The sequence below is a fragment of the Diadema antillarum genome, unplaced genomic scaffold (assembly GCF_040938485.1).
Source record: "Diadema antillarum isolate AM-2024a unplaced genomic scaffold, OU_Dant_1.0 seq00001366_RagTag, whole genome shotgun sequence".
Classification (NCBI taxonomy): Eukaryota; Metazoa; Echinodermata; class Echinoidea; order Diadematoida; family Diadematidae; genus Diadema; species Diadema antillarum.
Window position 1 is genome coordinate 258,272 of NW_027272128.1, and position 14,528 is coordinate 272,799.

Genomic DNA, 14,528 nt, shown 5'->3' on the forward strand with positions numbered 1-14,528 from the left:
AAACAATTACGTCCACTGATGGGTGACACTAGTTAAATGTGTACATTTAGTGGACTATGGTCACGATCAGCTTGAGATGCGATTTCCATGTTTTCTTCATTTTCTGTGTCCTGTTAATCATACTTTGAAGCTACGATTAGAACAGATAAAGATATAAAAAAGACCTTAATTGAAACGAGTGGAAGAAATATGAGGAACTGTTCTTCATGTAACATATAATTGGCAGTCATAGCTGACCAGCTGAGAACAAAAGAAATGACAATATACAAAAGGACATGTTCTTTATCGAATCTTCATTGCCACTGGTTTTCAATATGCAACTTTTTAGTTTAGACCTTATCCAATAGTTTAATGCATTTTTCCTTCTAATGGCATTATCATTACAAGTATATAGGGTATAATTTCAGAAATGTAATAGATTCATTTTTGTGATACTGACAAGCATGTATTGATTATCACTAAGAGAAGGGAGAAATAAGCAATCGAACTCAGATTTCCCAACTTGTTTTTGAGAATTGCAGATAGATACGGTGTGTATGTCCCATGTCCCATCCCTTTCGTTTAAATTATTTATTTTACGTATAATTCAACCAGGAGGTTTTATTTCATCGTGTAATCTGAATGGGTCATTGTTGCGCGAGCACTCGGCAACACTGCGAACTTGCTGTTCAACAATCAGTATCCGTATCATGTTTGATACTTCCCACTTTAATCTTACAAATTTCTGTGTTGACTTCACAGCTGAACATAGGAGGAAAAGATATCAACCTTCAAAAGTGCTGGTTGGTTACTCAATAATTCTGGCACGTGCTGTTATGTCTGGGTAAGAATCCCATGATAGATTATTTATCTCGCTATCATACACTTTCTCTCACTGCAAGTGTGACGATGAGCTACAGTATGTTGTCTATGTTTGATGAACAATGAAACATATAATATGTAATATAGCTCTCAAGTTGTATAATAGCTTTGAAACAACTATAGAAACAAAACACAAGAGTCTGTTTCATTACGTCTCCCCTTGTCCTGTGTGTTATGACAACAGTAATAGTGGATCAGGAGTAATTCTTGAACTACAATTTCAGCATTGAGAGAAGATTAACGTATCCGCCCAGTTTAAAATTGTCTTTATGACGTAAGGAAACGTAGCATGATGTATCAACTTACATTTCTCACCCTGAGCTTTACAATACACTCTATCTGTCATGGCGCTTTGTTTTATCACATGTATTAGGATGTTGCATATCACGTCTGTAGCTTAAACTAAATTCAGACATACTCGTTCCATCCACTTTTCTTTATGATGACGCGTTTTAATACAAGGTAGAAATGATATGAGGAATTTATGATGATTATATACGTTTGTTCTTGGTCAAGGATTTTGTTGATAAGTGATGAGATGAGATAATGAATACCGCTTGTTGGATTTATGTCTCTTCACAGACTAACTCAAGATACAGATGATTATTCTCAGGTAAGATGTGCCGCAGACCTATCTACACCTGATTTGGATCTACTGAAATATGTTTGAACGCGCAGACTATACAGTGTGCTCTTTATGCATGTCTAACATAATCATGATGAACATGACCAGCTGCAACTCGTTTGGAAGCCCCAAGTTCTTGAAGGAAAGAAATGTTTAATCTCGGCAGTTGAAAAGGAGAATGTTCTGAGAATAAAACTGTTCTTCAAAATATTGTGTTTAAGAACAATTAACAAAGCAAAATCTTAACAACGCGTCTTTAGATTTAGTTTCCTTCAGGTTTCTGCTTCTTTATCACACTCAATCATAGCTTAAATTCTGAAATTTGACATCGGAGTTTAAAGTACAATGGGAGCTATACAAGGCGATATCTGTTTTCAGCAACCTGTTTTTTTTTTTTTACTCATTTTTTTTTTCTTTTTAACGAGAAGAGTCACATATGGATTGGATATCAATAACTTCGTATTTTGTTTTGTTTCAGTGTTATGTGATTAGCCGTTGATTGTGGCTTGACAACAATCGTTCAGGTTGATCATTAATGTTTTTGATATCCTTCCCATAAAAAAACAACAACAATGGTACTTTGTCCACTGAAACTCACGAGTGACTGAGTCATTCAAATCGAACTAACAATTCATTCTCTTATCATGGCGCTCTTATAATGATTGAGGTCTGAGGGAAATATTGAAGCAAAATGATTACTCCATTTTACAGGATGACGATACATCCAGCTATATGCAGATGAACGTCCAACCTTTCTACACTCATACCGACCACGCTGACCTCACGCTTGCAAAACGCAGTCCACACGTCGAAGTCCTGGTGGACGCCGTGAATGAGCTAGGTAAGGAGATCGCAATCGCGACACCAATAAGGGGCGATATGAACTGTCTCCATGACAGACGATGTCCAGAAGACTCGAGATTTGATATCGCAGACAAATTTGTATCCACTCCCGTTTGCAATGTGACAACTTCAACTAGGAGAAACCACGCAGCAGTTCCGACTTCATTCCAATACCCGAATGCTAACATTCCAGCTGGTCCAAAGGAGTACATTACTCCGCCCAGTGGCATTGCCTGTGCATTTTTTCACACCAATTCGGCAATGTCTCCGCCACGTGCTTTCACATTGAAAGAACTGAAGAGCATCGAGAGCCTTGCTAGAGAGTTGTTGGCGGCTGGGAAACCAATCCCATTTCCGCCACCAGTTCCACCACACCTGCTCTTCGCCAGGACACCACATGGAAGGATTCAGCCGTCGTCTCCACCAGCACAATCACCACTTCCCTGGACGCCTATGTGCGTTTCACAGGCTAGTCCTCTAATCAACTCCTCGACATCGATATCGGGATGCGCCCATGCTGTCACGTCGCAAACCACTCCTGAGTTGGCCCCGAACAACCACAACAAGATGTCAAAGCAGCTGGAGCCATCCAGGAATGAAGTCCGGTCGGCAGGTGATGTCCGTACCGACGAGTCCTCAGATCATCAACATCAACAGAATAATCAGGTTTGTGCTATTCTCTAAATGATCTCTTCAGACGCAGAACGGCTTACACGTCACTGAAGACGAACAGGAATTAACGTCTCTTTGACAATCACCAGCCCACAATCGACAGATCTAATGACAGAGGAATGTAAGGTTTCTTCCTCATAGTGTTTTACAATTTTCTGCGATGCAGGGGAATAGTGCAAAGAGCTTTCATGCGTTTCCGTTCCTCTGAAGTGAAAATATGGGAAGTTACAATCATAAATCACTTATAAGGAACGAGACAATCATCGAGTTGCTACGTATATTGTTTTATTGGTGATAAACGTAAAACACACGTAAAGATAATGATAAAAAAAAACCGATGGCAATGTCACCACCAGATATGGTTTTCTACAGTTGCACTAACGCCAGATTTGATCCATTTGCAATTAAAACAGGTCGAGCAGTGTCCTAACCGGTCCTTCTGCGACAACGCTGGGAACAAACTTGCCATCAAGAGCCATGACGAGAGCGAGACAAACCCCCCGACATCCGCCACGTCACACCAGCTTTCCACAGCGCAAAGTTCCTCATCCCCTATCGGTCCATGAGACTGTCGAGCATGCATCTGCTTTGTTTATAGTTGCTCCGTTGTTTTATGGAGTTCTTTTTTAATCTTTAGATTTTGATTTCTTCATGAGAACGTTGATCTTGTTTTTATCATATCCGAGAGAAGTTCCCTTTACGTGGACTTACAAACTTCCGAGATTTTTTTTAAATGTGCTTTATATATTTGCCCTTTGTAAATTGCTGACGTTATGCAATTTTGCCTTTATGCTTTGATCTTTACGTCATTACCATAGAATGCTTATTTCTTGTGCTGCATAGACTTTTCGATTCCATGTTTAGTATATACATGTATTTTGGTATGGTCGGGTAGTCACTATACTCTACTGTTTAGGAGGGTTGAGGAAGCTCTGTTTATGTTATGTATTTTGTAATTTCTAAGATTTCTCATCTGTTCATGGTAGGCTTTTTGCCACGAGCAGTTTCACACATTGGTTTCCAATTTTTAGGAACTGAGAGAATCTTGACAAATAAACAAAATCATTGAAGTTCATAAGCATTCTGTCTGACGCATCATAATTGTAATAATTATAATCATCTCAGAACTCACTGTATTTATGCATGAGTATGTGTGTATCTGTATATCTATGCATCCATGTAAATATGTATATATATATATATATATATATATATATATATATACATGTAGTGCGAGAGATAGTTCCCTGGGTCCCAAACGTGCGCGGTGCCTCATTGTTGGTTGCATATATAAAGTCTAATTTCTTTCAGTATATATATATATACATACATGTATATATATATATATATATATATATATATATTTATTTATATACACATACATATATACATATATATATATATATATATATATATATATATATATATATATATATATATATATATATATATATATATATTTATATACACATATATACATACATATATATATATATATATATATATATATATATATATATATATATATATAATATGGGAAACATGTTACGGTAAGGACCTAAAAACCCGGAATATATAGCAATTATTCATATACATGTACACACACAAGTGTAACTATACATAGTTCTACTCAAATACATTAGTCATACAATAGGCTCATCCATTGTTTCATACATCATAATTTATTACAAGAGTTTGAATTATCAAAAACTGAAATGTGGAGCATGATTTATCACTGGAACATTACCTATGCCATTATCAGAACACAACATGGAAAGGATGGCAGCTACTGCTGATGGTCTGTCATGGAATTTTTGATAATGGAATTGTGATTTATCACCCTGAGACAAATAGTCCAGAGCACACAATTTCTCATTGTACCACTGTGTAAAGATAAAGGCAACTACATGAGGCTTGTCCAATATTCCATGCATCGTCTCTCAATTGATTACACCACCCATGGCAGACTCCACAGTTGTCAAGGTGACAGGACATTCTGACGAGGCTGGAGACCACACCCTGTTCTAATAACAGGGTCTATCTATGCATCTATGCATCATCGATACAGTCCTGTTAGCTTTTCACTCGTCTCCCAGAGTTTGCGAGCAATCCCATCATCCCTTGCCCTAGCAGAGGGCACGACGGCTCGACAGTTGTCAAAGTAACAGCCAGAGAGGTCTTTGACATCATCCGAGACGGCAAGGTAGAGAGATGTCTGAGCTCCAACCTCCGGATCCTGCAAGGAGAAGGAATGACAGACATCACTCTTTACATCCCATAGCATTTTTGTTGCAACATACTTAGCTATGTATTACCAAAAGGTATGTTGACATTTAGTGAATTCCTCCCTTACCTTGGCCCTAATAAAAATTAGGGCCAAGGTACAAACATTGTCATACATTAAATCATACAGTGCCGGTGAGGAGCTTTATCTCATCTCTATACCTAATTGTTAGGGTCAGAAACACTGCTGAGTGACAAACAGAGCACAGTTATCAATAAGATATGGTTGGGAATAGTAGTTCTAACACACAAAATTCCCTACTATCAAGCCTGTTATCGAGGAAGGTCCTGTTTTATCTTCTTACATTGTTAGAGAGTACCATCAAGAACCTGATACTGTAAAACATAATATATTCGCGGCACGAAATTTTCGCGAATTGGAGCCGACGGCCTTTTCCGTGGCACGAAATTTTTGCGAATTGCCACTGGCGTTCAATGCATATAGTGTAGACAAGAAATTTCGCGTGCATTTTAATTTTGCGAATCTTGGCGCTCGCGAAATTCGCGAAATTGAAATGCACGCGAACATTCCTCGTTTTACAGTATGTACATTAGGGGTATGTGCTCTCATTTTAACATTTTCAAAAATTTAAAGATATTGGATCAACTCGAATGCAGGACGTTTGGTAGGCCAGCAGATAGTGGTATACAGCTTCAGTATCTGTAGACAAACTATATCTTTGGAGTCAAAAGGGGCCTGAGCTTTCGATCCTAGCAGAATCTTCGTCAGAGGCAAAATGACAAACAGGCAGGGAAAGCAATCACATATAAGGACTTCACACAACAAGAACAGACAGGGACAGGCTGGGTACACAAAACAAAGAAAACAAAGGAGAGGGTGGGAAGTCATGGGCAAGGAGCCCAACAGGTAAAGGGAGGGGGATTAGAGCGAGCAGGAGGGTGGACAGACAAAAGGCAGAGCAGAGCGGACAGACAAAAGGCGGAGGAGGGTCAGTAATGATCATGAGGATCAAGGAGGCAACCATTGAAGGAAAGGATGAATAGGGAGGCAACATCAAAGAAGATAAGGAACACCAGAAGGATATGGAAAGGGAAAGAGTGAAAAAAGCAACAGCAAGGGAAGGGGGGGGGGGGGGGGCTGAACAAACAGGGAGCCCTAAAGGTGTACCAGGAGGAGGCAACAAAAGGAAGTAATCAAACATATCAAAGTATATACACATATAGTAATGGCAAAAGTGACAATGGAATAACAGTAATGAAAAAAATAATTAATATATATATATATATACAGATAGATAGATAAAAGAAATAAAATAAAGCACATGTGAAAACTAGGGGAGAGAAAATTGTATACATGTATGTAGATAAGCAGGCAGGGCAAAATAAGCACAAGTATGTATAAACAAACAAACCTAGTGTGTGTATGTGTAGGCGGAAAAGGCTGTATAAAAAAGACTCGGGCTATAGGAAGGAATAAATTGGGGAAAAAAGGATCTGCAAATGAAAAAAGCGCAAAGAAAGAAAAAAATGAAATTAAAAAATGAAAAAGAGAAAAAAATAATAATGGTGGTAATAATAATGAAAAAATAAAGGTGGTTAGTCATTTCCCTCCTGGATGTTGAGGCCATGGGGTTGGATGGTGTGAAGTCGTCTCATCCAGAGCTTCTCTCTGCTGGTTCTGACTGTGTCTGGACGAGTGCCTAAAGATTCAATGCCCTGTAGAGTCATATCAGTGATGGAATGATCGGGTAGATTGAAATGGTGGCCCACTGGAGTGTCGAGCTTGGCTGTGTTGACAGTAGATCTGTGTCCATAGAAGCGTCTTTTGAGTGTAGTCTTGGTTTCCCCAACATACTGGATTCTACAAACTCTGCAAGTGATGAGATACACAACATTAGTGGTAGTACAAGTGATGTTTCCCTTTGTGTGGTGTGAGAGGCCGGTAGAGTTGCTGGTGAAAGAGTCACTCTCATGGATGTGTATGCTACAAATGATGCACCTACTGGCTGAACATTTGAATGTGCCATGCTGTAAAGGAGAAGAATTGTCAGTGAGGGAGGGTACTTCAGCACGGACGATGAGATCCTTAAGGTTGTGGGGGCGTCGGTATGCCAGGATGGGAGTATCTGGGACGGCCTGTAAGAGACGATCAGAGGTGTGAAGGATATGGTGATTATCACGAAGGATATTGTGGAGAGAGGGTAGATTGGGATGGAAAGTGGTCACAAGGGGTATTCTGTCAGTGATGTCCTGCTTGTTGGTTTTCGGTTTGAGAACTTCAGATCTGGGGAGAGAACGAACTTTGTTGATGGCTTGTTGAATTCTCCTGGTACCATAGCCCCTGGCTGCGAGATGTCTCTTCAGGTTCCTGGCATGGAAAGAAAACTCAGAATCCTCAGAGCAGATACGGCGAAGTCTGAGGGCTTGACTGTAAGGGATACTGGTTTTGCAGTGGCGGGGGTGGCAGCTGGCTGAGTGGAGGTATATCTTTGCGAGGCAATACAAAGTAGGGTGATCACTCCCTTACTTTGCTGGCATGATGCCAAATGAAAGATGCCAGAGACATTCTGGTGTCCATAAATAGTCTATGAATAAAATGCTATGCCACATTGAGATAATTATGTGGGAAGTCCCTTCAACTTGTAATCAACACATTTCAATTTAATTCACACTGTCATCTTTAGGGCAGAGACACATAACTGAAAGCCATCGACTCCATGACTGTAGTTTTGAGCACAAATAGATCGAACTGATCATGCCAACAAACTTGCTTTTTATCTGTCAAGTTTGTATGAAATTAGACGAGATGTAACAACTCCATAAAATGCCTCATTATATCCAGCTTCCTCTTACCTTCCAGAAGAGAGAGCCAAAGATGAAAGATATAAGCTTGAGTTCTGGCCTGTAGCTTAGCAATGAAGTCCTCACAGTGCCAGGGTGAAGGCAGTTTGCAGTTACTCCTGAAAGGAATGTGTACAGTTAGCCCATAAGCTTTGGTAAACAGAGCACACTTCTTACTTTCTGCTGTACAGCTACTAGTATTGCCTTGAACATCAAACTTCTCTTCAATTGTCTTCCTTCTCAAATGATAAAGTTCACCATTGTTTGAAATATCTGAGCATGTGGTTCCATTTCAGATCAGGTATAAATATCTATGAAAGAATGAGACACTAAATTCATAAAATCCTCAACTATGGTATGAATTGCACAATGATGTATGGCTTAGCATGGCACATAAATTACCATATGATGAAGCTGCATTAATTCTCGCAAACCTTAACAGATTTATCATTCTACCACAACAATCCTCATCATAGGGAATGCACATTTGCAATGTCATCCACACCACATTACTGAAGAACCATACATAGTAAGTGAAACTGTCAGGTATGCTAAAATGCTTGCTCTGTTTTAAATTTAGCTTTGTTGATTCGCTTCGGATTAATTATTCAGTCCATGATCAAGTACCATAAAGTCAACCTTACATCCATTCAGCACACCTCCCCCCCCCCCCCCCCCCCCAAGGGAAAAAAGAAAATCATGACAACAGCTCTGTAGGCATAACCTTCGTCACTGGGGGGCACCTACACCAAACACCGTGTTCAGAACATCAGAGTAGAGCTTGCAATCTGGGAAAGGCATTTTGACGATGGAACAATGAAACAGAGAAAGTTACCTGTGCCCTCAAGACGCTTGCTGAGCTCTCTGGTAAACAGGATGTTGGCTAGCTTTGTGTGGCCATAAAGCGAGTAGCTGCTATAGCTCCTCTCGGCACACAGATTATCAAACTCGATGCGTCCCATGGCATATACCACAGAGCTGACATTGATGATGCGACTTGGAGCAGACTTCTGTAAGAGTTCTAAAGGCAGGAAAGGCAATCATTAAGTGATGCAACATCCCTTGAAGTATTTTCAAAAGAATAAAATCTGAAACTTTGAATTACATTTAAAAAAAATCAATCTGGAGAATCATTCACACTTCATCATCCAGCTAAAAGTATACAGTATAAGAATCTTGTCAAGTGCTGAAATGATATATTTCAAACAAATACATACACTTATAACTACCCGTGGTACATAAATTGATTACATTCCTTCTCTACTAATCCCCCCCCCCTGAAATAAGTTGTATTGATCAAAAGAGCTGAAATTGAAGTTCAAATCACATATTCACAAACAAACTTCCACATTGCATGACACAAAATGTGAGCCTTGTTGAATTAAGAATGTCCAAAGATTAACAAGAAAGAACTGGATGTTTCTGTATCCATCAATGACATTGATAAACTGCACATGGTATGATTTAATCACAACATTGTCCATTCCTATTACTGTAAGGGAATCCTCTTCTTCTAGGAGCCACATTATAAATATGCTAAATATTTACCTAGGAGGAGATTGGTCAGCAAAAATGGGCCAAAGTGATTTGTTGCATAGGTCATCTCTAAATGATCTTCTGTGATGGTCTTCTTGGCTGGTGCTAGAAGAAGAACATTGAGAAAAATGTTGAACAAAAGCCATTTATCTCAACCAGACCAAGCATACATATTACTGTATGAGGAGTGGGAATCGTTTGTAAGTACAGTGTACTTATGTGTGTACAATACCAGAGTTGCACCTGATATGAACTTACAACACACTGAGAATCACAAACACTGACAGCGTGGCCTAAATTCTGTCATATACACAAGTAACTATGCCCTGATTGTTTCACATAAGATCTTCTTGGATTACTGATAACTAGGTGGGGTTTTTTTTGGGTATTAACTTTTCAATTACACAGATATTGCCTGCAAGTTCGTGTCAATGATTCTCACTGTACTCATTTACTTACGGTAACATAGAAGTAGTAGTATTGCGTAGTTTCTGTTAGACAAGAGACAGGCTTGTGAATCTTGGTTACCTTTTGCTTGATTTTGAACACGTGATAAAAAAACAAAAACTTTATATTGCTCGGCGTCACACTATTTGTAACCCAATACGAGTTTGATGCAATCTATTCCTGGCATGCACAATACAACACTCCTGTCTTGCTCTCAGGGATATTATTTTAGAACATGCATGGGACAAAGCATCTCCTACCCAGAATGCCTGCATTGTTGATTAAGACATGCAATGCCGATTCTTCCTCTTTCAGCTCCTTTGCAAAGGAGCGCACTGATGCGAGGGATGACAGGTCAAGCTTCTTCACACGGACGTCCTTGTTCCCTGTAGCAGCGATAATCTCGTCTACGGCAGCACGACCCTTTTCCACATTACGGCAGGCGATGATGACTCTGGCCTTCTTCCGTGCAAGAAGTTTGGCGGTGGCTTTGCCAATACCTGTTGAGATAAAAAAAGGATGAGTTTTGAGGACCATATCTTCTTCCAAGCATGATTTAGCACATGGTCTGATTAACACACACTGTGAATAATCGTCGATTCAGAACATCCTACACACATCAAAGTGCACCAAAAAGGTGGCAGCTATTTATTATGTGGGGGATGGGGGGTCCCACAACTGTTCTCCAACTACAATATGATTATAAAGTTGAAGGAAAAGTTTTCTCATTGACTCTGCAAAAACAACAATGGACATACTTACTCCCCTCATACATCTTCAATCCAAAGATATTCCAGGCCAGGCCTGGGAATTCTTTCTCTTCAATTTTGATGTTTTTGGTAAATGCAAGCCACATGACAAAGAGGCCAAGTCTGCCAAACCAACAGGATGTCTTCTCCAATACTAACTGCGACTGTGCGAAGCAAACACAGTATAACTGTGTTACGGAGCACCCCGGGGTTACTCCAATACTATAGTACCTCATATTCTACCTGCGACCAGCCCGAACGAAAACCGTATGAAGGAGCGCCCCAGGGTTACTCGTATTCAAGCCCCTTCCTTACAATACATTCTGATTTGTACATCATACTTTACAGAATCTAACATGGTGTTGCAATAATTCACTTTCGTCTTGAATTAATGGTATTTTAATGTGCAGACAGCACAGTCGCTATCGGCTTCCTGTAAGTGTAACCTCTGTGTCATACGCAATCGGGTACGAGAGAGCCGGAGTAGATCACTGTGCACGCCGCCGGGTTGATTGAGCTATACTAATACCCGTAATAGCCAGGCTCCCCCCTCCCCCCCCCCCCCAAAAAAAAAAAAAACAACAACAACAACACACAAACAAACGACAACAACAACAGCAACAACAACAACAACCAACAACAACAACAACAACTTTCTAACATTCCCGCCATATATTATGAGTAAACTGCGTGGTTTATGACAACACTGCATCTACTACACTGTCATAACACAACGCAGTTCAGTGTTGTGTCTTGTGATTTTAGGAGGTAGGAGGGCTTGCTCCTTCGCCAGGACGTGGACCCTCGGCCTCGCCCTCGGCCCTCTCACAGGCAGCAGCTGAGCGGGCAGTATCGGCGGGGCAAACGGACAACTCACCGTTGCTTCCTCCAGTGATTAGCACTGTCTTTCCTTCCATGCTGTACCTCTCCACATCTGCAAATCTTTGCGTTACCCTGATGAAAAGTCTGACTGCCGAAACGATAATCGCTGAGATGACGAATAAAAGGAGTACAAGCTCCAGGACAGTCATTTTAACAGGCGGGTTGTTAGGTTTTGTACAGTGTACCAAGCACATGCAGTAAATACTCGGAGATCGTACGATCCCTTCATCAATGCACAGAATTTTGCTTCAATGTCGTGTCATCCTATACTATAATACTCGAAGTTGTTGTTGTTGTCGCGGCCTTATGTATTTCCTGTTTTATTTCGGCGTTGCTGGTTTCTCTATCTCCTCCCGAGCCGTCGGCTCCGGGCAGCTGCGACCGGTGCCGTCGGCCGCAGGAGAGTATCCTACATCGAATGGCGCGGGTTTCGTCCCCTCTCCGCCTCCGTGTCGACGTCGAGGACGAAAAAGAAAAATTAATTAGCTACATGCATAATGCATTTTCGTGCATGACGAAAGAGCCGAGCGTTTCAATATTCACGGAACCTGCGCTGGCCTCCTGCTTTCTCGATCTTCCATCTTTTAGCTTGCAGAGACACTGGGGGATACTAAAGATGATGGTGCAGCGAAATCTCTGACATCTTCCGGCGGACGCGCGCGCACACACACAATGTACCTCGCAGAACTCTATACACACTCTACACTGTGTGTATATAGTTCTGTGATGTACCTTTGCCTCCGCCTGTTACGTGTACTGAATGTATTGACGATGGTTACACGAATCTGTGTGTGCGTGATATGTACTACAAGGGCATTTACGTACAGTTCGCCATTATTGGCGTCCCCAAATGAAAACAACAAACGTTGGTTATGTAATTGTATTTTGCACAACTGCAGAATACTATAAATGCAGTTCAGGTACGTCATTTAGTTTGCTCGCCGTTTGTTCTCAAGTCCGGTGTCATTGTACGCAGACTGTTTAGGACGCGGCTAAATATAGTTGCCGATCGTACCCTTACATATCAGATTACACGCGCAGCTGTGTCTATTCGTTTACTGCAGAGCTGCTGTAATCATACATATTCATAAGATGAGCGGACGTAGAGGAAAACCTCGCTTTGCCGACCGCCTATTTTTAAAATTGCAAGTGGAAATAGAATGTGTGGTTCTATGGTCTATCAAACCAAGTTTTGGTGACAAAAAAGAGGGAGCAAATGAAGACGAATGCAGTGATGTATATATTCTTCTTTCTTCCATAACATGGGAAAAATATTAAAGAAAAAAATACGAGGTCGTGAGAACCAACTCACACGGGTGCCTATTAAACCTGATGACTATGATCTCCCTCTCCCCAAATAACAACAATGATGATAATAATAATAATAATAATAATAATAATGATAAGGATAATGATAATAATGATATAATAATAACAATAATAGGAGCAATAATTGTAGGCCTAATATTAATTATGATAATGTACAATCTGAAGCAGATGTAGTTCTATATTAATATGATACATCATGCCAAGTTTTGGTGATTAAAAACAAAAAGGAGGGAGCAAAATTATGAAGACGAAAATATCTTATTTTTCTCTCATAACGTGGGGAAAAGAAACATGACAAAAAAACCACAAAACAAACCGAGGCCTTGAGACCAGCCGTGGATTCCAGCGGGTGCCCGCGTGGATGCAAGAGCAGGGGGTAATCAAAGTCATAGTGTTAATATCTTCCCGTTTCGACGGGAACAACCTGTGGGCAGAACTTTCGGGGAATCTCATTTGCGTTTTTGGTAATTTTTCCCTGAATGTTTTTGTTTTTTGCCCTGCGGAGGTGGAAATGTGTGTGTGCGTGAGGGGGGGGGGGGAGGGGTGAGGGGCAACAAGACAACTGTTGGACTTCAACGGGTGCAAATAACCCCTCGAAACTCAAGTTCTATAATAAAAGCAAGTATAGTGGCGGGAATGATCCCTACCAATGGACCGGATCGCCTGGCAGAGAATACTACAAAAATGTATTATAAAATTTCTGGGAAGGGTGGTCATTTAGAAGACAGCACAATAACGAAAGAATGAGAAGACTTTTCTCTTTATTTCTTCAATAAAAATGTGCAAAATCGTATTATGAGAAAAAAATAAAACCCCTCAGACCCGTGGATTTCCACGGGTGCTGCTAGTTATCCACGAATGCTAAATGCTGGTCTTCTTCAAGACTCATAACGAATTTCGCAACGGTAGTCGCTTTTCGTGTTCGGGGACATGAAATTTGACGGCGATCGTGGGGGGGGGGGACTGAGTGGGGGACGCATTTCCCCCTCCCCCCCTTTTTTTTGGGGGGGGGCTTGTAAACTTGTTTTTTGGGTTTTTTTTTTTTGCATTTTCTAACGGTCATTGTACCTGTGTTCAAAAGATTACTCAGTAAACATCTGATCGATTTTTTTTTGGTTTAAATTCACCTCCATAAACCCCTCTTACACGACGGAGTTTTTGCATTTTTAGAATTGAGATTGAACAGTGACTTTTTGTGGAATGTTTGGAAAATTGTCAATCCCCAAAGTGAACCGAGTCCAAATGGAGGGGGACTTTTTGAACTTGTCGGAATTGAAGTGACAGATCTGATATGCACACTTTTCTATGAAATATTCGGAGATTTGTCAATTTCCCAAATGTATATGGAAGTGGACGTACCTAACAGGGTAGGGTGTGGGAGGGGGTAGTCCTATCTTACTTCCAAGAGAGGGAGATTTTGCATTTTCAGGGTTTAAAGAAAAAAATCAAGACAATTTACGGCATCCCGTGATCTTTCGGAAATCATTTTTGGGTCAAAA

General features: G+C 40.5%; 1 protein-coding gene across 1 annotated transcript; it reads right to left on the reverse strand.

Annotated features, from left to right (window-relative positions):
• Positions 1-4,946: 4,946 nt before the first annotated feature.
• On the reverse strand, positions 4,947-11,788 carry LOC139708671 (retinol dehydrogenase 11-like). The gene is made up of 6 exons (XM_071620605.1): positions 11,696-11,788; positions 10,330-10,569; positions 9,635-9,727; positions 8,922-9,107; positions 8,099-8,205; positions 4,947-5,237 (listed from the first exon to the last, which is right to left on the reverse strand). Exons 1-6 carry the CDS (start codon positions 11,733-11,735, stop codon positions 5,058-5,060), a joined length of 846 nt encoding a protein of 281 aa, XP_071476706.1. The 5' UTR covers positions 11,736-11,788; the 3' UTR covers positions 4,947-5,057.
• Positions 11,789-14,528: the final 2,740 nt, after the last annotated feature.